The sequence below is a fragment of the Elephas maximus genome, chromosome 1, assembly GCF_024166365.1.
Source record: "Elephas maximus indicus isolate mEleMax1 chromosome 1, mEleMax1 primary haplotype, whole genome shotgun sequence".
NCBI lineage: Eukaryota > Metazoa > Chordata > Mammalia > Proboscidea > Elephantidae > Elephas > Elephas maximus.
In genome coordinates this window covers 117,819,853-117,843,774 of record NC_064819.1, presented here as the reverse complement: position 1 = coordinate 117,843,774, position 23,922 = coordinate 117,819,853, and the positions used below count along the sequence as shown (strand labels likewise).

Genomic DNA, 23,922 nt, shown 5'->3' with positions numbered 1-23,922 from the left:
CCTGGTTCTTGCCAGACGGGCCGAGTGTATTCCCCACAGGGCATGATGCACTACTATTAAAAACGCATTGCCTCCTGTCGATTCCGACTCGTAGCGACCCTATAGGACAGAGTAGAACTGCCCTATTGGGTTTCCAATGAGCAGCTGGTGGATTTGAACTGCAGACCTTTAGGTCAGCAGCCAAACGCTTAACCAGTGCACCACCAGGACCCCAAGTCATGAGAAAGAAGCAAATAAATTAGGTGAGGCGAAACAGCAGCATTACAGGCATTCTCATCTTTGTTGCTTTTTACAAAACCTGTTTATTTTTCCGTAAAAGAAATGCCATGTATAATACCCTATTTCTCAAAACTTTGCGGGGGGAGGAGGGGAAGCTGAGGAGCTTAAAATCCAGATGCCCAGAGATTTGGAGTCATTGGGTCTTAAGTAAGGAGTCCTGGTTGCACAATGGTTAGGTGCCCAGCTACTGACCAAAAGGTTGGTGATTTGAACCCACCACAAACCCACTGCTTAGCAGGATAAAAGACCTGGCAATCAGCTCCCTTAAAGATTACAGTTTAGGAAACTCTGTGGGGCAGATCTACTCTGTCCTATAGGGTCCCTATGAGCTGGAATCGATTGGGGGCACAGAGCAGCAGCAGCAGGTCTGAACTGGAGCCCAAACAAAAAAAAAAAAAACTGGGGCCCAGGAATCTGATTTTTATAGATATTTCCAATCAGTCAGTTTAAGACTATCATAAGAATAGTAAAGCTCACAAAAAAGGCATTTGGCGTTTCTCATTTCTCAGTGTCTTATGTAGTTTACTGCCAGTACAGTCAGCAGCTTTAGTTTTCTTGCTGCTTGTCAGAGCAAATTCCCCTGTTGGGTTTCACTAATTGGTGTGAAGCTCAGGGGGCCCAGGTCACGAATCCACTAAGTGACACCTGAAGCAGTTGTTGGTGGCTGTCTACCATACTCTGCCCAAAGAGTTTCTTTCCTCTTAACTCTTCCTCTCCCCTTACTACTTCTGGCTGCTTCCTGTTCTTGTCCTTTTTTACCTACCCACCCTGCCCCAGCCCCATGGGTACAATTACAGCATTTGCATACTTTAAGGCAGAGGTTTAATACATTAAACAAAGGAACTTTAATGAATGGATTGGCATTGCTGAAGGTACTAAAAACTTTAAGAGTAACCATCCATTGCATTTTATTTTAGCCACCAACCAACAATGGAAGCAAGTCAGTGGGAGAATATCTGAAGATAGCAAGTTCAACCTTTCAAAGAGAAGGCCCTTCTCCCACTTGCCTCCACCTCACTTCACTGATGCTCAGACTCTGGGCTCAGCACCCAGAATCGCTGATCACTATCATTCTCTCTGACTCTTCATGATAACAGTTTTTAATGGTTAACCAATCCTTCCCTCCCCTCTTTCCCAATAAAAGTAAATACTATTAGAACACACTTGGAATCCCTGGGTGGCACAAACAGTTTAAGGGCTGGGCTATTAACCGAAAGGTTGGCTGTTCAAACCTACCCAGAGGCGCCTTGGAAGAAAGGCCTGTTCACCTTCTGCAAGGTCACAACCATGAACACTCTATGGAGCAGTTCTACCCTGAAACACATGGGGTCACCATGAGTCAGAATCGACTCAGTGGCAACTGGTTTGTTTGTTTTTTTTTTAATTTAAAACACACTTTGAAGAACTCTTCTTGACTAACTGTATGGTTGTACTTGGTCTGTATTCCCTCGGTTGGATAGGGAGAGAGTTCATGAAGTCTGGAAAGGGTGAGTCATGCCTGAGGCAATTGTCCATTGTGGCATCTGTTTCTATTTAAGGAGTGCCCTGTTCTCAAATGCCTGTCTTTTGCAGAAGAGCATGCTAGTTAAATGGTTAACAGAGTGTTTTATTTGTGACCCAAGAAAATGCCTGGTGAAGAAAACTTTTCTTGGTCTAAGGCAGTGCATAAAATGCCATCACCGCTGAGGGGGGGAAGCCAGGCAGTGCTGCATCAGTGCTAAAAAGCACAGGGGAAGCTGTGTGAAGAAGTAAGGCAGAAAAGGTTTGCGACGATTAAGTATTTATATCCCATTTCTCTCAAATATGACTATTCTCCTGTGGTTCACTCTGTTCCATTTCCCACTTTGTGGAATAGAGGAGAGGGCAGGAATCTGACTCCCGGGCAGCAAAAGGAGAAAGTGCCATGGCTTGAATACCGTGCATAAAGCCTGTACCCAGAAGACCACAGAGACATTACGTGATCTTAGAAGGTGTTTCAAAGCTTGGGGAATGGGAAAATGGAAAAGTCAGGCTGCCAGCAGACCAAGCCTGAAAGAGGACTTCATGTTGAATGACGTTTCGGGGTACTCCTAAGCAGAGATATCAGACTGGGACAGTCGTCTAAAATAAGCTTATCTTTCAGCATTTTGCCCTAGAGCTGACTTTACCCTAGAATTTGTTCTCAATCCTGTTGCATTCTTCTTCTTCAGTATATCATTTCACAGGACAAATAGCACGCATGTGTGTGTGTGTGTCTCCCCAGATATCTTTCTGCAGTGATTTTGGCATTCTGTTTCGCTTTGCTGGATAAAAATGGTACATCATGGTTTCTGAAAAACAAACCCAATTATACACCAGCAGGATTGAAAGTACTGGGAATGTAATGAGTGTGTGAGTAACAGGGATAAGACTGCCCAGGGGAGTGTCCCTCAGTCCAAATACTCTCCAGCATTCATTTCCATCATGCTCGGTTGGTCTCTAGAATCTATCTAAAAAGAAGACCCAGTCAATCACTTTCAATCTTTGCAAAGTATAGGAATAAGAAAAGGAGAAAACCCACTTTGGGTTTAGACTAGTTCAGTCTTGCAGAGGGCTTCTGCCTGGGGCTTGGCAAAACCGCTAGTTCTGCTTTTTCTCCCTTAAGTTAAACTTTTAAATTACTTTATTGGATCCAATTGGAATTCCCTTTCCTCTGAAAAAGGCCATCAAACATTGCTTCATGGAATTAGAGACTCCACAGGATGTAAGCTTTACAAAGGCAGGTTCTTTATTTTTTTCATTGCCATTTTCCTAGCTCTCATCGGAGTGTCTGGCACCTCATAAATAGCTGTAAAATGACTGTAAAAAGAATGAGTGATTGAATGACAATTCAGAGATCACTTTTCAAAATACCAGTGGAGCCCCATTAGTAGATCTTAAAATCAACCAGGAGTTAAAAAAAAAAAAAAAGGAACACAATAGAAATTATCAAGGTATATCCCATGTTGTATGGACAAGAGTTGTTTTCAAGATATATACAGACACAGACATTTATATTGTGGATATTTCTTACTGTGATCAGAGTCAAAAACTTGGAAACCAATTGGTACTTATGTTACTGATGAGAAATCCCCAGACTAAAAGAGATTTTGGAGCGATCAGTTAACGATTGGTTCCCGACTGAGTATTTCTTACGCTCTGCCTCAATCCTTGCACCACTGGAAAAAGATATTCCTCACTCAGCACATGAGGGGTCACTGATCTTGTATCCTACTGGAGACATCTCTGACATAATATAGTTCTCCAACAGTTCGGAGAAAGAGAAGTGTGAGAGTGATGTGGCAGTAATAATGGTTGCAGTTTTAGATTCCAAATGTGGACAGGAAGCTTAACTCCATGAATTCAGGTAAAGAACAACTTTGAACATGAGAAAATGCCTCCTTTCCAGACTCATGGAGCCCTGGTGGCGCAGTGTTTAAGAGCTTGGCTGCTAACCAAAACGTCGACAGTTCAAATCCACCAGCCACTCTTGGGAAACCCTATGGGGCAGTTCTACTCTGTCCTGTAGGGTTGTCTTGAGTTGAAATCGACTGGATGGCAATGGGTTTGGCTTTGGTTTGGCTCCAGACTCACATCAAACCACTCAAACCTTTCACGTATATATGTGGAACAGGAGATGAAACACAAAGTTGGGGGGCCCAAGCGCCATATTCTTGTTCTAACTGTGTTATGAATATTTGTGTGGACTTGGACAACTTACCTATCTCAGTCTCCATCTTTTCATCTCTAAAATAAAAAGGCTGTACCAGAGTTTATGATCATTAGTAGTTTTTTGAGTGGTGGGATCATTTTGAAAATCCAGCGAAAACTATGTATCTTTGCTCCCCAAAATGCACATATTCACATGTACAGATTTTACTTACAATTTCATGGAGTTAATGAGCGAGCTTCAGTGGGTCTGGGAATGACTCCCATTGAGCGCACCCCTACCTGAAATCTTAAGGGATGAGAAGTCTGTATCATGCATCCTAGATGCAGAACAATGCAGTGGTTGAGAGTATGGACTGTAGGAAGCTCCACAGGAGAAACGACCTTGTTTTGTCAACAAATGAACTGCAAGGGGGAAAAAAGAGTGAGGTAGAAGGGGAACCTATAAATTAAAAGAGGTTTAAGAAACAAAGGAACCAATTGCAATGTGTAGACCCTATTTGGATCCTGAGCCAAACAAACACACCTTAAAAATAATTATGACATTTATGAGACCATTGGAATTTGACCACTAGATATTTGATGATATTAAAGAGTTATCCTTAAATTTTTTAGGCATGATAATGGTATTGTGTTTTTGCTTAAAAATAGTCTTCATCTTTTAAAGATATATACCAAAACATGTATTATGGAGAAAATTATATAATGTCTGGTATTTGTTTCAAAATAATATGGAAAGAGCAAATGGATATAGATGAAATTAGATTGCCTTTGGGTTGATAATTTCTGAAGTGATTACATGGGAGTTCATTACATGATTCTGTCTACTTTTGTATATGTTGGAAATTTTCCATTAAAAAAAAAAAAAAAGGATAGACTCTGGGGCCAGACTGCATAGGTACAAATCCTGATTCTATCACCTACTGGCTCCGTGACCCTGAGGGAAGCCTCTTAACCTTCCCTCAGCTGTAAAATGGGATAATAATAATGATTCCCTATTCACAGGGTTGTTGCGAGCACCAAATGAGTTAATTAATAGATGGAAGCTCTTAGAATAGTGCCTGGCACAAAGTAAGCACTCATGACTGTTTGCTATTATCATTGTCTGGGGGAGCATTCTGAATGGACAGTTTGGAGAGTTAACTGTGGACAGGAAAAACTATGGATAGTTAATTAAATCATTAAATGATTAATAAGATGGAAAGAAGCAGGAGGGAGGGAAGAGGGAAGAGAAGGAAAAGTGTTGGGCATTTCAAAGCCTGCGCAACATTTAGAAGGGCTTGGCGTGTGACTTAAGTCTCTCTTTACTCCCCAAACTCTATATAAACACCATAACCAGCACTCTCCCCCACCCCGCACACACACCAGTTCTTTTTGGAGGGTAGGAGGGACTCCAAGCTCTCTTTGAGGTAGAGGTTACAAAAGAGCACAAGGGGCCCCCTGTGTGCCATGGAAGAGGCCAGGAAGGCTGGAAACTCCCACAGGGCCACAGGCCTTTCCCCAGCTCCTTTGGTTCATCATCTGTTTTTCGGTCACCACTGGACTGTCAGAGCAAGCAGTATATTTAAAGCCTCTGCAGCGAAGGGTGAAGGTGCTTGCAGGTAGATGAGTAGGTTTTGAGCTCTAAGGAGCAGAAGCAAAGACCAGGGTGGGACATTTTCAGAGTGGAACCCAGTTGAACTACTTCAACAGAGTGGACTTGGATGGGGAAACACATTTAAAGACACTGAAACTCACAGTTCCGGATTTTTTCTCTGTACTTAACCTCCTACCACAGAGGTTCTATTGTATTCACTTACACATATGATAAGCTTCGTATCAGAATCTCAGCTGAGTTTACACTTGAGACCTGTAAATCCCATTTCACCCTTTAATGGGATAGAGGTGGCTGGGGGAGAACGGGGGTCTTTGCGTTCCATTCTCTACCTGTGCTTGCTGGGCTGGGAAATGCAAAGCCACTGGTTAAAGCAGGCTGTGCCAATTGAACACAGAGGCAAAAACTGAGACTGGCCCTGGAATGGGAATCAAGAAGTCAAAAGTGAGGGAAGAGGACCCAAGGGTTTCTTCTGTAGTCCGAGCACACAGGAATGTAGTGGATAGAGGTGGTGCTGTCTGCCTGTCTAGGAGTCCTGGGTGGTGCAAACGGTTAACATCCTTGCTGCTAAATGAAAGTTTGCTGGTTCAAGTCCACCCAGAGGTGCCTTGGAAGAAATTCCTGGTGATCTGCTTGGGAAAAATCAGCCATTGAAAACTCTGTGGAGCACAGTTCTATTCTGACACACGGGGTCACCACGAGTCAGAGAAAACTTGGAGGCAGCTGTTTGCCTGCCTGTCTGGATGGGTCTGGGTGCTGGTGGAAGTCTCCCCTGATGCCTGTGATCATCTGTGACCAGGAGGGCATGGGGAAGAAAACAAAGAATTTCCTACCAAGAACACATGGAGAATTTCCCCATCATTTCCCTGGGAACATAAAACACGTCTGAATCTATTATGGATAGAGAGAAGTCCATCTCAAGGGTGGAGAGAGCCCCAACCCTGGTGAGAGATGTCTCAGAATCCACAGAAAGGACGGGTGTATTTATGTAGAGTCCACAGGACCCTGGCTCAGCGAGAGGTGCTAGAAATGATAATAATGCCGATTGCCACTAGCACTCACTGAACACAAACTCTGAGCCACACACTGTGCTAAGCACCCCCACCCCCCAGTAAATTTTTCACAGATTCCAAGACAATTTGATCTTGTTTGAAAAACATAAACACTGAATAGACAAAAACACTAAATGGAGATGTTTTGTAGGTTGCCATACTGCCTTTAAGAAAAAGAAACTGTTTTAGTCTGGGATAGTGCTCAAATTGACTTTAATGGGGAATAAAATATGTTTAATAGGTCCTGAAGCTGAGGAAGGAATCATTACAGTCATTTTACACACCTGAAAGAAGTGTGAGAAAATCATTCCAGGATAGTCAGTGGTTCTTAAAGTGGCCTGAGTCCTTGAAGCCCTTTCAGGTGATGAAGGAAGATCTTAGAGACTAACATTTATAACGTGACTAGGTTCGTGTTAACACAAAATACATTTAAGAATCTCATCACTGGTACCATCAGTAACATCATAACAGCTTTTGAATGACCGCAGTGTCTAGAAATGAAATAAGAACTGCATCTTTAGGTTTATTTCCTTTATTGGGAGGAAAATCAACATTACCTTTCCCTCTCAATTCAATACGTTTTCAAGTTTGCACAGCTGGCAATGAAGAAGTTAGACCAAGAACCTTCTACATTCAGTTTATTTTGGTGATTAGGAAAATGGACCCTGGATCCAACAGCCTGAGTTTTTGTGGACTTCCATTACTTAGTAGCCAAGTATACTTGGGCAAATGAATCTCTCTAGGCCTCAGTATCCTCATTTGTAAAACGGGGGCAATCATAGTACCCACCTCACAGGTTAAATAAAAGAATATAACAGCTCAGCTCAGTGCCTGAGAAGTAGTAAGCACTAGATCATGTAAAGCATTATTGTTAATATTATTTCCACTTTATACACTCTGCTCTGCATGTTTCATTCCATTTCTGCCCAGAGGATTACCCACAGAGTACAAACTAGAGTCAGGGCAAGGAAAAATTCCAAGCCTGTCTGGGAAGTGGAGGTCAGCCATCCAGACACATTTAAAATGCTGTGGGAAGACTCCTATGAACATGAGTGTGCCCACAGGAAAGCGGAGTCTGTTGGAATGGCTTATAATATCCTGGCTTTGTGTAGGTAATCTGAAGGAAACCGAATTTGCTCCATTTTCTAAAGCAAGATAACGTGCACTTAGTATTTAACCCATATAACCAGCTACTCTGAATCTCCTTGGACAGAATTCTTCCCCATCATGCCCCCACTGGAAGTCAACAGTAAAAGCCAAAGTCCTTACAAGGCCCAACACCATCTGTCCTCATCTCCTTATCCTCTCTTCCCTCTACCCTATTCCAGGAATGACCTAGACTCAGGGCCTTACGTGCCTTCCCTCCGCCTGGCTCTCTCGCCTCTCTCAGTGGTCTTCCCTTTACCCTATTTAAAACAGGGCGCGCGTGCACACACACACACACCACACCTTCCTATCCCACTCCCTGGCTCGTTCTCCTTGGCACTGTCATTTTCTAATATTCTATATAATTTATTTGGTTTGTTGTTTGTCTCCCCATCCAGAATGTATGCCCCATAAGAGCAGGGATTTGTGTTTTGTTCACAGAATTCTTTTTTTTATTTTTTCATAGAATAGAGCCTGGCATACAGCGGTGCTCATCGCTTGTGGAAAGACTGTCAAGGAATCCACATACTTGCGAGTTCAACAGCTGGGCCTTGCCTCCACTGAAGGTCTTTCTAGTGCAATACTCTCTGAGGGCTTGATTCAGGAGAGGCATTTCACAGAGTTCTTTCAACAGAAGAGATAATGTATCATTGGCTGTGTTTCATGAACCAGTGTCTGAGCCACAGTATCATCAAATTACCTATATAAGATAATGTTAGAAAGGAACGTAATTGAACTGTCTTGATATTCCTGTACACTGAACCAAAGACTTTGTTGATTTAGTACATTATAAAACGAAAGTATTAGGTTGCTGAAAATTTCTAGTTCCCAATTTCTGGTTTGTCAGAGAGCTTTATATGACTCTACTTATTTACCTTTTTCCATTGACAAGATGTTGGCATAGCCTTCCCCCCCCACCCCCAAAAGGGGTTTTATCTTAGTGATGAGCCTAGGAATTATTTTTATCTTTTCTTTTTACTTCGATTTTAATAAACATATCTCACTTTAAAATGAGAAACACATGAGACTTTTTTTTTTTTTTTTTTTGGCTTTCTACTAAGTCTGCATAACCGTTATAGGGCAGGAAAACATTTTTTTAAATCCTGTTTACATTCATATCATTTGTCAAAATTTCTGGGAGAGCAAACTGAGGAACTGACAATCGCAGTGAAAGATGAGAGGGAGGGCTTGGAATGTGGCAAGATTATCCATACTAGATGAGTTGCTCATCCAATACTTCTAAGGTATTTTCAAAAGGCCATTAAGTGAAGAATGGGATTTGACTTTATATAATCTAAGCCACTAAGGGCCTGCAGGCAGTGGAACACTTTGGGCTTCTGAAAAGTCCAAGTAATACAAAGACAACATTTGGAGTGAAGTCACTTTAACTCAAAAAGAAATGGCACAACCATGGGTATTCATATTTATGATCAAAAATTAAAACGAGATTATGTTAAAGTATATGTAATGTGTAATAGTGCTTCATAAACTGTAAAGGGCTCTGCAAATATTTGGTGTTTCTTATTAGGTGCACCATGAATTTATTTGAACGAAAAGTGAATTTAACCATTCTAACTTGTTGTGTGACTTTGGACAAGCGACTCTGCCTCCTTAGTGTGTTTTCTAGTTTAATGGAGATTTTTCTGGCCTTATTTACCTCATACAATTGTTAAGATGCTCAAATGGATGTGGAAATGTTTTGGAAAGTCTAATGCATAATAAAATCTACAGTGTTCTTTTGTAGCCTTCAATTTGATCAAAGCCTTCTGAGGGCTAGAAGACAGTTAACACCTCTTGCTATTAGAAATAGCCCTTAACCTGAGATAGCTATGCTCCAAAAGTTAATGTTTAAATGAATTTTTAATGCAATATTTTTCCTTCTATATTGTTTTTTCCATAAAAATTCCACAAGGGATGAGGTGGTGTATTAATAAAGAAGGTAGCCAGAGTGTAACGTGGTTTTCAGAACTTTTACCAAGAACCTGTAGTCAGGTCAGATCCTCGCGTCCCATTCCCTGGAGAATAGGCTTTATGTACCTGGGAAGTCTATAATGCTTGTGGAAATTTAGGGCCCTTCTCTGTGTCTGGATGTGCCAATAATGCCCAGAACTGAATTAAAACAACTAGAGGGCAGTAAGGAGGAGGCTGGAGAAGCAACAGGAGTAACAAGGAAGTTGAGGTGGTTTTAAAGTAGGCTGCCTTGCTGTGGGGCAGAAGTTTCCAGCCTCTGGAAGGGAGAGGGTGAGAGAGCTCAATTCTTCCGAAAAGTTCTGGCCCAAAGCAGATCCCACGTTCCTATGGGCTTCACAAGCCATCTCGCCCTCAGGCTATGGTGGTGACCCAGACGTGGAAAGGGGAACCCTCTCATGGCACAAACTGGCAAGATGCTGGTCCTCGCTTAGTGGACTGCAAACTGCCAGCAGGATCCGTGTCTGTTTTTCCTCACTATGGCAACTCCAGAGCCAACATGATGCTTGCCACCAACAAAACCAAAAAAAAAAACAAACCCATTGCTGTCCAGTTGATTCCAACTCATAGTTACCCTGTAGGACAGAGTAGAATTGCCCATAGAGTTTCCAAGGAGCACCTGGTGGATTCAAACTGCTGACATTTTGGTTAGCAGCCATAGCTCTTAACCACTATGCCACCAGGGTTTCCTGCCACCAATAGGTGCTCAACAAATACTTGCTGAATCAACAACTGAAGAGTGGTTAAATAATGAACAGCAACAGAAGGATCTGAAAACTTCCTACGCCCCCTAATGGCGGTAAAAAGTGTTTGGACAGGTGGGACACCTACAACTCTACCAGGGAAACCCTTAGCCAGAGAAATGCCATTTTCTTATTGTTATCTTGATAATACTATAATCTGACCCTGGAACAGCATAGAGAATCACCTTTTTCATGGCTATTTAAATTGATTAGTTAAGGCTACAAAATCATTTGGTTGATAGGTGCCACATTTCACAATAGATATGGTATCTGTTGTAGTATAATTTGTAATTTTAATTCCATGAAATGTAGTCAGTCCATCAATTCAAAATTTTTAAATTTTTAAGACCAGTGTCTGTGAAACTAGGAGTATTAAACTGATAGAAATCCTCATAAAAATCCACTCTCTTCATAGCTTTTTGGAGGCAATTTGTTATTCTACTCACAAGTAGGGATTTTGGGATTTGAGGGGTTTACTATGGAAGATGGTGTGGAAACCGTATTCCCTGCACGCCCCCCCCCCCCCAGCTTTCATGCTTTCCTACTACTAAGTGGATATAAAGCGTCCTGACCTCCTCCTCATGGCATTATTTGCTCAGATAAAATCTTCAAGATGTGCCTTGTCAAGGGAGCTGTTTCTTCAGTGTTGACACTACAACAGTCCATATACAAAATACGTTTAATGATCATTGGTGTAAGTAGATTTACATAAACAGTAAATAATTCCATATTTTCTTTGTCAAGCAATCAAACAAAACGCTAGGACCAACACAATTAGGAGACAGAAGCCTTGGGGACAATGGTGGTGCATGAGTGCCACCTAGAGGATGCATTTGAAACTACAACACAACAACCACAGAACCCAATTCTTGCAAGCCTTGAAATTAAGTACGATTTTTGAACACGTGGGCAACAAAGGCAGGAATGAACTATCTTTCCAGGGTGTGAGTTCCTATTATTTCAAGCTTCCAATAGAGGACTCCTGAGAATATTGTTATTAAGTGAGGTACGTTCAGCAGAACCGAGAAATGAATCCTGACATCTCAAGAGAATTAACAATAGCTTGTTAACAAATACAGGTCAGAAAGCACGAGGCAAAAGGGAAATAGGCCAATGTGTCCCCAGCTTGCTGTGTCCTGCTCTCTGCTCTCCCTACACTGGGTGGGGCCGCATACAAATGCATCAGACTCTCCCCCCGCAACAAGAAAATGTAAATAACTGAGAGTTTAGTTTTTTCAAGGCATTTTAATTTTAACAGGTCAGGAGTCTTAGTCCTTAAAAAAAAAAAAAAAAAGGGGGCCTAGTGGAGTAGAATGGCAATCTCCTTTACCAATTATTCCTTTAAATAATCTGGATCTATTCCTTACTGATACATTTGTTTTAATGAAAATGTTTTAAACTGGGGGTATTTAACCCCTAAGAAGTATGAGTAGTTGGAAACAATCTGCATTTCCTATGTTTTTATCTTTGTATATCTCATTAGAAAGCTATAAACATAGGAAATGCAGAACTTTGTTTTTTAAAACTAAGACTTTCAACCTGTTAAAGTTAAAATGCCCTTAAAAAAAAAAACTACCAGTCATATCGTTCAAATGAGATATTAGGAGCCATGGAATCGCAGTGGTTAAAGCACTTGGCTGCTAACCGAGAGGTTAGTGGTTTGAACCCACCAGGTGCCCCACAGGAAAAAGACGTGGCAGTGTGCTTCCATTAAGATTTACAGCCTTGGAAACCCTATGGGGCAGCTCTACTTTGTCCTATAGGGTCAATAAGAGTCCCAATCAACAGCAGTGGGTTTGATTTCATTGGTTTGGTTAATGAGATATTAGAGTCCCTGGGTGGTGCAAATAGCTAACCAAAAGGTAGGAAGGTCAAGCCCACCCAGAGGTGCCTCAGAAGAAAGGCTTGGAGATCTACCTCTGAAAAAATCAGCCATTGCAGACTCCATGGCGCACAGTTCTACTCTGACACACATGGGGGTGCCATCAGTCAAGAATCGACTCAACAGCTACTGGTCTGACTGGTTTTTAATGAGATACTGCTGTTTTGAGAGCATATCATAGTTTCCTAACTCAATGCTTCTCAAGTATCTGTGGTGAAGAACTGTTTTTTGTTACCTTTTAATTCTTAGTCCCTGGAGGGACCAATATTTGGGTAAACTAAAATAAAACTTTTACGGCAACATCTAAAAGCTTAAGTCTCACTTTCTGAACTTATCTCTCTGCATAGTGTTAACCACATGCTGACTGGCACTGGTCCATGGACCACATCTGAAGATTACTGCTCTACCTCCTCTTCTCTCCTTTAAAAAATACCTGCATTTGGCCTAAAGCTCTCTGTCCACCATTGCCACTACAGTTATATCCAAGAGCTTGACTTACACCTCCCTCCTTCCCTCTTCCTTCGTATCTCCCGTCCAACTTTTAAAAGAATATAATCTTTGAATCCATGACAAAAATGTTCACAATTTCTACATTCCATTTTAAATTGACCGTCTACTTGCAACATGTTTGCACAACTCCCCCATTTCCTTGTTCATTTTGCTCACTTTACTTGCCATGAATTTGGCCTAGACACCAGAAGCTTGTGTGTAAGATACCTGGGTAGCACAAAAGTTCAGGTATTTGAGGATGAACCGGAGAAATTCATCTAGGAAAACAATGTAGCTGACAAAATACACACCTTCTTGATATAAAGTTAACAGGAAAGACTTCAGTTGAGTATCTTTTTCCCATTCCCCACTTGGCCAAAATACAAGTTGAAAGGGCCTTTTGATTTGCTAAGCAATTCTGGCTTTCTGGAGTTTCCTTCATTCTCTAGTTGGAAAACAATGGGCTATTTTTTCATACTCCAATAACCAAAAACAAAATTCCACATGGCCATGTTATTCAGTGTTCATACATTTCCATTTACAAGGCACAAAACCCACATATGAATCAGAGAGAGGAAGAAAGCAAAGATTTGAAGAAAACAAAGCAACCTAGTAATAGAGAAGGTTCATCAAGCTAGAGTTACACTACTTCACTTTTTAGTAAATGGGGACCTTTCAGGAGGTATATGCCTCTGAGGAGAAGGCATCCACAACCCTTCTATTTCCATAGCCTCCTTTACTGGATCAGTGCAGAAGTACAGTCCTCACGGAGGGCTGCACGGCCAGAACACATCACGCCCAAACACCATCTACCCCACAGAAGCTGCTGGACAGAGGGTTCCAGCTACAGGGTGCCCCCAGTTCACACATTCTGGCCCAGAGGGGCCTTCACAGCGGCATCCCACAAAGAGCACACAAGCTCACCTGTCCTGGGGCTTGATTACTTTAGAGGTTCTGCTCTAGGATGGGAGTCCTTAGATGGCACAGTTAAACACTCAACTATTAAGCCTAAAGGTCGGTGGTTGGAACCCACCCAGCGGCTCCCCAGGAGAAAGACCTGGCAGTCTGCTTCCATAAAGATTACAGCCTAGAAAACCCTATGGGGCAGTTCTCTGTCACACAGGGTCATTATGAGTCAGAATTGACTCGATGGCACCCAACGACAAGAACTAGCTGAACGGTTGGCGGTTTGAACCCAACCAGAGATGCCTTGGAAGACAGGCCCGGCAATATGCTTCCAAAAGATCACAGCCTTGAAAATCTCAGGGAGCAGTTCTACTGTGCACACATGGAGTTCCCATGAGTTGGAATCAACTCAACAGCAACTAACAACAATCAATAAACTCTAAGTTGAGGCAGACTGCCTATCTGGCCCTGGCTTGGGGAAACTGTGTGGGTCCTTCATGGGATATCACCTATTTAGGAGACTGGACTTTGGGTTCCTCTTGAAATAATCAGGACTCTTGTCATGAATGGGAATCAACTCAACAACTGGTTTTAGAGTGGCCCTTAGAACTGATTTACACTACAGGCAGCCCTAATAGCACTCAAGTAATCCTACAGTCCACAGGTATAAAACAGAAGGGTCCCATGACACCAAACAGTATCTAAGCTTGTTGGCTGGACCTTCTGGTGGCTCTTGGCACTGTGCTTCCTGGTGCTGTTTACATTAGTATTATATGAGAACAAGCTTCTGGAATGTCCACATGGATCCAAGCATTTCCCAGAGTTTTAACTGCTTCTTAATCTTTTATGTACCATGCAAGGTACAGGTGGGAATAGGAGGTGGGTAGCACTTCAGAGAAATCAGCCAGACAGGTGGTCATCTTGAGAAAAGGGTCAGTGTAACAGTGGACGAGAGGGGGGACCAGAAATCAGATGAACTGAGTAATTCACTAGGTCTAAGGTTTTCACCGAATTATCTTGAAGATTCAGACTTCTTTACCATGGACAATCTTAAATCCAAATGAAATAGGGCCCTCAGATCAATTAATTCAGCTACCAAGGTCAGCACAGGAGGATGGCCATTCCAATAGGGTGTGGATCAGCTGCCTACATCCCAGTCCAATTCTATTATCACTTCAGCTCTAGACTTGCCCCTGGAGGCTATGGTCAGAATTTTGCCAAGCTTTTAGGCATAATGATGGTTCTTCTTAATTCGGTGTCCCATGAATCTCAGCCCTTTGTAGGGCTATGGCCCAGAAGGGAAATAGAATACTCCTATTATTATCGACAACAACAAAACTCTTGAATCCTTTGGCTTTCCAATACTGCTGCCCTAGCATGTCCTTGGAGATAAGTATCATTCATTTAAAAACCAACTCTTAAAAACATCAGCTCCTATCATCGCATCAAGTTTTCTCCAAATCACAACAAGCCGCGTCCACACACTGCTCCAGCCTCAGGAATCTTTCTTCGTCAGTCTGGCCTTGACTTTGTGCCTCAGGAAGGCTGCAGTGGCAGCGCTGCAGGCAGTCAAGAAAAAGAAGGAGAGGCAAGCCATGTAGATGGACAGGGGACTGTGGCGCAGCAGGAAGATCTCCTGGCGCCCCTGGAAGTCCAAGAGGATGGCCTCCAGCTGAGAGAGCGTACAGATGGACAGAAAGGCATGGAAGATCTGATGCCCATGGCCCACGATGTCACAGGAGCCGGGGAAATACTTCTCAGGCACAGGGCAGGAGAAGAAGTATGCGCTGACCAGGAAGAAGACGATCTGGAGGGTGTGGTACCAGGCTGCCTGCTCCTGGCAGCCAGCCAGGTGGCAGAGAGCCACACGGTGTGCCACGGGGCTGATATCTAAGACAAAGGCCAACCCTGCCGGTACCACTTGACAGATCTTCCTCATGACTGGGTAAGGCCTCCGGTAACGATACTTGGCGTAGCAACAGCCGGCACAAGACAACCAGCCACAGAAAGCAGCTGCTGGCAAGAAGAAAAGCCAGAACCGTTCATACCAGGCTTGGTCAGAGCTATAGAAGAAGTGGGCCAAGGCACTGCCATATTGGTAAACACTCACTCCAATGTAGTCCACAAAGTAGAAGGTATAGTGAGAGAGCTCCGACTTGGACTGCAGCAGGTGGGCCAGAAGGCTAAATGTGAGGTAAGTGATTGAAGACAGGATATAAAGGAGCAGGGGCAGGGAGTGGGGGGAGGTCCATGGGAAGGCCTCGGCCTCTGCAAAGGCCCAGAATCGCAAGAGGACAGCCAGAGCCGCCAGCAAGTGGGTCCAGACGTTGACCACTTCGTTGTGTTTCTGAAAGAGACTGAAGAAGTAGTAGCGCCACTCGTGGCCTGTCGGGCGGTAGCCGGCGTGGATGTAAGGCTCGCGGAAGAGCTGAGGCACGTCTGTCTCTAGGACGGTGCAAGGCATCTTGGGAAGCCCATCCTCGAGGATCTTGGGCAAGCGGCGCAGCTGCTGGCCACTGACAGACAGGGTGCTCAGGCGCTCCAAGATGGCGGTCGTCATGGCTGTGGCAGGCTCCGTCAACCCAACACGGTCAGGTCGGAGCAGGGATGCAGCCTAAGGAAAATAAAGTAAAATCAACAAAAATGCAGTGAGAGAGGGACTGAACTAAGTCGGGGAAGGAACTACAGGTATTCTAAATGAAACACGGCTTTCTAGCATAGTAAAGAAGACGGGGAACTTTTAATAGCTTCCCTGTGCCTCCTCTTCTTCATCAGTTGAGTGATCAAAACAAACAAAAACCAAACCCATTGCCGTGGAGTCCATTCCGATTCATAGCGATCGTATAGGAAAGGGTAGAACTGCCCCACAGGGTTTCCAAGGAGCAGCTGGTGGATTTGAACTACTGACTTTTTGATTAGCAGAGGGACTCTTAATGGCTGCCCCAGTTGGACCAAAATTCCCTACTGCACAGAACATTCTGATTCCATCTTTACTACCCACTACCGTATGAAGCAAAGTTACACAAACTGTAATATGGGAACGTTAGCCTCCCACCCTGTTTTTAATACTGTCTAGACCATAAGTAAGTCTACCTTTAAAGCCAGTTGTTGTCAACTCTGTTAGAGCAGAACTGTGCTCTATAGGGTTTTCAATGGCTGATTTTTTGGAAGTAGATCACTAGGTTTTTCTTTTGAGCTGTCTCTGGGTGGACTCAAAACTCCAACCTTTTGCTTGGCAGCCAAGCTTATTAACCATTTGTACCACCCTAGGACTCCCTTTAAAGACTTAAAACTTTTCTAAACCCGTAAAAATCAAACATGTTGCGGTCAAGTTGATTCCGACTCATAGTAACCCTACAGGGCTGAGTAGAACTGCCCCATACAATTTCCAAGGAGCAGCTGGTGGATCTGAACTGCCAACCTTTTGTTTAGCAGCCGAAGCTCTTAGCCACTGTGCCACCAGGATTTTCTAGGTGTTGTTAAAATGTAATCATCAAACTGGCTCTAATACTATTATTACACAATATAAATACTGTATTAAAATATAAAAATTATAAATATTGATATTAGTAACAATAGGCCTAAATTTCTTTAGCATCTAGGTAATCTGAAACTACTAATTTCACTGGTAACTTGAAAATTTGAGATAAGCAACAGACTGAATCTCAAAATAAAGACAATCAAATGATTCATCAATTAGGTTGGTAAAAACCAAAGCATATTCTGGGAAATACTTTAACAGTTACGTAAAATTAACACCTGGCCTAAATTTAACAGAAAAAAAAAATCTAATTATAAAGATAGTTGCTGTTATTATTTTTTTTTTATTCTGCCCTGGAAAATAAGTAGTTTTGGACTTGCCTCTCTTCGGTAACAACATCTGTACTCAATGAAATTCAGACCTCAAAAACATTTAACTTGGAATTTCTAGATGAGGAATCAGCCAGATGAGGTCAGTAGTGAATATTTTTAAAAATGTATCATAGAATAGCAGTGTTCCTAATTGCAAAATGGAAATGTTAGCCACCTTGTTTTTCATGATACCTAGGATATAAATAAAGCTGGCCTTAAAGGCTTTTGGGTTTTCTAGATGCTATTAAATTTTTTTTTTTTTTATTAAATAGGAGCACTGGTGGTGCAACAGGTAAGCGCTCCCCTGCTAACCGAAAGACTGATGGTTTGAACCCACTCAGTAACTCCTCAGGAGAAAGACCTGGCAATCTGCTCCTGTAAAGATCACAGCCTAGGAAACCCTATGGGGCGGTTCTACTCTGTCACATGGCGTTGCTATGAGTCGAAAATCAACTTGGCAGTTTGTACAGTAGGGAATGCGATGCTATTAAATATAACTGTTAAACCAAAGTTAATAACATGAAATGCTATATTAAATAAGTGCATGTAATTATTATACATATTGATATTAATAATGATAGAATATATTTCTTTAGCACCCATATCCTATATTACCCAGGAACTTCACCGGTAATTTGAAAATCTGAGATACGCAATCAACGAAACCTCAAAATAAAGACAAGCAAATGATTTATTAATTAGGCTGGAAAAGGACAATTGGGTTGGTAAAGTTGATGTTTAGTGAATATTCTTGGGATGATTTAAGAGTTACATGAAATTAACACATGGCCTAAATCTGTTTTACTATAAAATGTAATTACAAATGTTTGTCTTTTTTATGAAGTTCTGGAAAATAAGTCAGTCAGGACTTGCTTCTCCTCAGTAACTAAAGCTGCACTCTAAGAATCTCAAGCCTCAAAAATTCTTAACTTTCACTTGGAATTCGATGAGCAGAGTGACTATTTAATAAAATATTTCCTAAAACAGCTGTAAATTTTCTTGTGAAGTTATTGGGAAAAGAAATGGATTTTCAGCCCATCTACAGTTACCTCTCATACTTTACATTTCCCAAGCTGTTTTCCTCAGAAAAGTTCAAAGCCTGATTTATCTCAATGGCCTCCTTCGACTGGGAGAGGAACAGCAAGCACTGCTCAGGGCACTACTAATTTTAGGGAAGAATATTTAATCTTCTTACTCACATTCCTTAATCAATATTAAAAGCGAAAAAAAGTATCTAATCAAGTAAAAAATGCAGGGTATGAAAATTAATAAATTGTTCAGGGAGATCTGGAGTCAAGCCTTGATTTTGTCACTTACTGGGTGACCTTGGGCAAGTTTAAAATTAACTCTCTAAGCCTCAGTTTCTTCAAATGTAAAATAATTGTACATATCATATGGAATGCTGTGATGGCTAAATGAGAGAATCTAAAAAATAAAGTGTTGAGTACACTGTTCAGCCCATGATAGGTGTTAAGCAAATGTCAAGTACAGCTGTTATTATTATGAGCTGGGCTCTCTGCTAGCTGCTAGGGGGAAGAAAACTGATAAAATATGATTCCTGCCTTTAGGGGCCATGGGCTACTGGGAGAGACAGTCAAGTAAAGGGATCCTGATAAAAATGTGCAATGTGTGCTCCACTAGAGCCTCAGGGTACAATGGTTAAGAGCTATGGCTGCAAACTAAAAGGTTAGCAGTTCGAATCCACCAGCCACTCTCTGGAAACCCATGGGGCAGTTCTACTCATACAGCTGCTATGAGTCAAAATCAACTTGACGGCAATGGGTAAAAACTAGAGGCAAGCACTGCTTCACAGGGTCTCTGCAAACATGACCAACACAGAAGGGGTGGGGTGGAGGGTGGGTCAAGCTTCTCTGAGTAACCCTTGAACTGAGTCTCGAAGGAAAAATCAAAAATTCCAAATGAAGATAAGGAAGAGGTTTCCAGGCAGAGAGCAAGATCAAAGAGCTTATGTCAAAATAAGGAGCCTAGACAAGTGTATAAAAAACCAACCAACCAAACTCATTGCCGTTGAGTGGATTCCAATTGACATACGGTAGAACTGACCCACAGGGTTTCCAAGGCCGTAATCTTTACAGAAGCAGACTGTCACATCTTTCTCCCCCAGAGTGGCTGGCTGGTCAGTTCGAACCACCGACTTTTTGGTTTGCAGCTGAGTGCTTAATCACTAGAGACCAAAATTTACTAGTGGTTACCAGGGGTAGAGGGAGGGGGAAAGGGAAGTCATTGTTTAAGAAGTTCTGAGTATTTGTTTATGGTGATGGGAAACCTGGCAACAGGTTCCAGTGATGGTTATTACACAACACGATTAATGTAATTGGTGTCACTGAATTGTACTTGTAACAAATGTTGAACTGGCAAATGTTACCATTATATATATTTTTTTACAGTAACAACAAAAAAGACATGGGGCCTGGAAAGCCTGAAGCATCAGAGGAGGCCCTACTAGTGTAGTTCCCAGTATGATGTTGGTGTCAGAGAGACCTGAACTCGAATCCCAGGCCCCACCATCTACAAGCCACGTGATTCCAGCATGAGTTTTGTTATCTGTAAAATAATGCTGGTAAAGAAAAGCTGCCTCACCAGATAAATGTAAGGAATATACGATGTAATGTTTGTAAAGTATTTAACAAAGTACTTGTTAGCTCTGTCTGCAAACAACATTTTCCATTATTATGACCACAACTGGCATGAGATGCGGGAGTGGTAGTGAGTGGAGGTTCTTTTGCCCCCTCCATACTTTGTCCCCCATGTGTCTGTCAGTTTGTCGTACTGTGGGGGCTTGCATGCTGCTGTGATGCTGGAAGCTATGCCACCGGTATTCAGATACCAGCAGAGTCACCCGTGGAGTCCAGGTTTCAGCTGAGCTTCCAGATTAAGACAGACTAGGAAGAAGGACCCGAGAGTCTACTTCTGAAAAGCATCAGCCAGTGAAAACCTTATGAATACCAGCAGAACACTGTGTGATATGGTGCTGGAAGATGAGCCCCCCAGCTTGGAAGGAACTCAAAAGATGACTGGGGAAGAGCTGCCTCCTCCAAGTAGAGTGAACCTTAATGACATGGATGGAGTAAAGCTTTCGGTACCTTCATTCGCTGATGTGGCACAACTCAAAATGAGAAGAAACAGCTGCAAACATCCATTAATAATCGGGACCTGGAACGTACGAAGTATCAATCTAGGAAAATTTGAAATCATCAAAAATGAAATGGAACGCATAAACATCGACATCTTAGGCATTAGTGAGCTGAAATGGACTGGTATTGGCCATTCTGAATTGGACAATCATATAGTCTACTATGCTGGGAACGACAACTTAAACAGGAATGGTGTTGCATTCATTGTCAAAAAGAACGTTTCAAGATCTATCCTGAAGTACAATGCTGTCAGTAATAGGATAATATCCATACGCCTACAAGGAAGACCCTTTAATATGACTATTATTCAAATTTATGCACCAACCACTAGGGCCAAAGATGAAGAAATAAAAAAAAAGAAGAAGGTTTTTATCAGCTGCTGCAGTGTGAAATTGATCGAACCTGCAATCAAGATGCATTGATAATTACTGGCAATTGGAACGTGAAACTTGTAAATAAAGAAGAAGGATCAGCAGTTGGAAAATATGGCCTTGGTGACAGAAACAATGCCAGAGATCGAATGATAGAATTTTGCAAGACCAATGACTTCTTCATTGCAAATACCTTCTTTCACCAACATAAACGGCGACTGTACACATGGACCTCGCCAGATGGAACACACAGGAATCAAATTGACTACATCTGTGGAAACAGATGATGGAAAAGCTCGATATCATCAGTCAGAACAAGGCCGGGGCCGACTATGGAACAGACCATCAATTGCTCATATGCAAGTTCAAGCTGAAACTGAAGAAAATCAGAGCAAGTCCACGAGAGCCAAAATATGACCTTGAGTATATCCCACCTGAATTTAGAGACCATCTGAAGAATAGAGTTGCTGCATTGAACACTAGTGACCGAAGACCAAACAAGTTGTGGAATGACATCAAGGACATCATACATGAAGAAAGCAAGAGGTCATTGAAAAGACAGGAAAGAAAGAAAAGACCCAGATGGATGTCAGAGGAGACTCTGAAACTTGGTCTTGAACATCGAGCAGCTAAAGCAAAAGAAAGAATTGATGAAGTAAAAGAACTGAACAGAAGATTTCAAAGGGTGTCTCGAGAAGACAAAGTAAAGTATTATAACGACATGTGCAAAGAGCTGGAGATGGAAAATCAAAAGGGAAGAACATGTTTGGTGTTTCTCAAGCTGAAAGAACTGAAGAAAAAATTCAAGCCTCAAGTTGCAATAGTGAAGGACTCTATGGGAAAAATATTAAACGATGCAGGAAGCATCAAAGGAAGTTGGAAGGAATACACAGTCATTATACTAAAAAGAATTAGTCGATGTTCAACCATTTCAAGAGGTGGCATATGATCAGGAACTGATGGTGCTGCAGGAAGAAGTCCAAGCTGCTCTGAAGGCACTGGCAAAAAACAAGGCTCCAGGAATTGATGGAATATCAATTGAGATGTTTCAACAAAGAGATGCAGCGCTGGAGGTGCTCACTTGTCTATGCCAAGAAATATGGAAGACAGCTTCCTAGCCAACTGACTGGAAGAGATCCATATTTATGCCTATTCCCAAGAAAGGCGATCCAACCGAATGTAGAAATTATAGAACAATATCATTAATATCACACGCAAGCAAAATTTTGCTGAAGATCATTCAAAAATGGCTACAGCAGTATATTGACAGGGAACTGCTAGAAATTCAGGCTGGTTTCAGAAGAGGACGTGGAACCAGGGATATCATTGCTGATGGCAGATGGATCCTGGCTGAAAGCAGAGAATACCAGAAGGACCTTTACGTGTGTTTTATTGACTATGAAAAGGCATTCGACTGTACGGATCATAACAAATTATGTACAACATTGCGAAGAATGGGAATTCCAGAACACTTAATTGTGCTCATGAGGAACCTGTACATAGATTGAGGCAGTTGTTCAGACAGAACAAGGGGATCCTGATTGGTTTAAAGTCAGGAAAGGTGTGCATCAGGGTTGTGTTCTTTCACCATACCGATACAATCTATATGCTGAGCAAATAATACAAGAAGCTGGACTACATGAAGAAGAACGGGGCATCAGGATTGGAGGAAGACTCATTAACAACCTGTGTTATGCAGATGACACAACCTTGCTTGCTGAAAGTGAGGAGGACTTGAAGCACTTACTAATTAAGATGAAAGACCACAGCCTTCAGTATGGACTGCACCTGAACATAAAGAAAACAAAAATCCTCACAACTGGACCAAGAAGCAACATCATGATAAATGGAGAAAAGACTGAAGTTGTCAAGGATTTCATTTTACTTGGATCCACAATCAACAGCCATGGAAGCAGCAGTTAAGAAATCAAAAGATGCATTGCATTGCGTAAATCTGCTGTAAAGGACCTCTTTGAAGTGTTGAAGAGCAAAGATGCCACCTTGAAGACTAAGGTGCGCCTGACCCAAGCCATGGTATTTTCAATCACATCATATGCATGTGAAAGCTGGACAATGAATAAGGAAGACCGAAGAAGAAATGATGCCTTTGAATTGTGGTGTTGGCGAAGAATATTGAATATACTATGGACTGCCAGAAGAATGAACAAATCTGTCTTAGAAGAAGTACAACCAGAATACTCCTTAGAAGCAAGGATGGCAAGACTACGTCTTACATACTTTGGACATGTTGTCAGGAGGGATCAGTCCCTGGAGAAGGACATCATGCTTGGCACAGTACAGGGTAGCGGAAAAGAAGAAGACCCTCAGTGAGGTGGATTGACACAGTGGCTGCAACAATGAGCTCAAGCATAACAACGATTGTAAGGATGGCTCAGGACCGGGCAGTGTTTCGTTCTGTTGTGCATAGCGTCGCTATGAGTCGGAACCGACTAGACGGCACCTAACAACAACAACAACAACAACCATACTTTGTACCTATTTCTACTGCAGCTCCCTTAAGCCTGTAATGAGTCATCTGTTTAGCCCTCACCGACCCAGTGGTCTCCTCTCAGGAACAGGCTATGACTTTTTAAGGATTACGGAGTCAACCAGAAAGAGAAACATGGAAAGAGGGAGAATGGGAGAGAGTGAGAAAGGGAATGGTCATCAGTATACCCTAATCTAAAGTAAACAAGCAAACAAAAAGGGGAAGAAAGGAAAAGCTAAGCTGGTCTTCCGCTCTTGGCCAGCAGAGGGGCCACAGTGCTGGGAGTAAAGCTCTGGATGGAGGTGCCTCCAACTGATCTCTGGTGGCAGTT

General features: G+C 42.3%; 1 protein-coding gene across 5 annotated transcripts in view; it reads right to left on the bottom strand.

The window, feature by feature from the left end:
- Positions 1–11,109: 11,109 nt before the first annotated feature.
- The window catches only part of PAQR8 (progestin and adipoQ receptor family member 8), a 60,752-nt gene continuing 47,939 nt past the window's right edge, over positions 11,110–23,922 (bottom strand). For 2 of the 5 annotated variants that reach the window (XM_049894066.1, XM_049894075.1), the window contains 2 exons: positions 20,682–20,773; positions 11,110–16,339 (listed from right to left, as the gene is read on the bottom strand). In XM_049894066.1, coding sequence (XP_049750023.1) covers positions 15,221–16,339; positions 20,682–20,687 — 1,125 coding nt within the window. In that variant the 5' untranslated portion in view covers positions 20,688–20,773 and the 3' untranslated portion in view covers positions 11,110–15,220. Of the gene's footprint in view, positions 16,340–19,591; positions 19,925–20,681; positions 20,774–23,922 lie in introns of those variants that run through there. The other 3 variants (XM_049894091.1, XM_049894083.1, XM_049894059.1) reach the window with 2 other exon arrangements.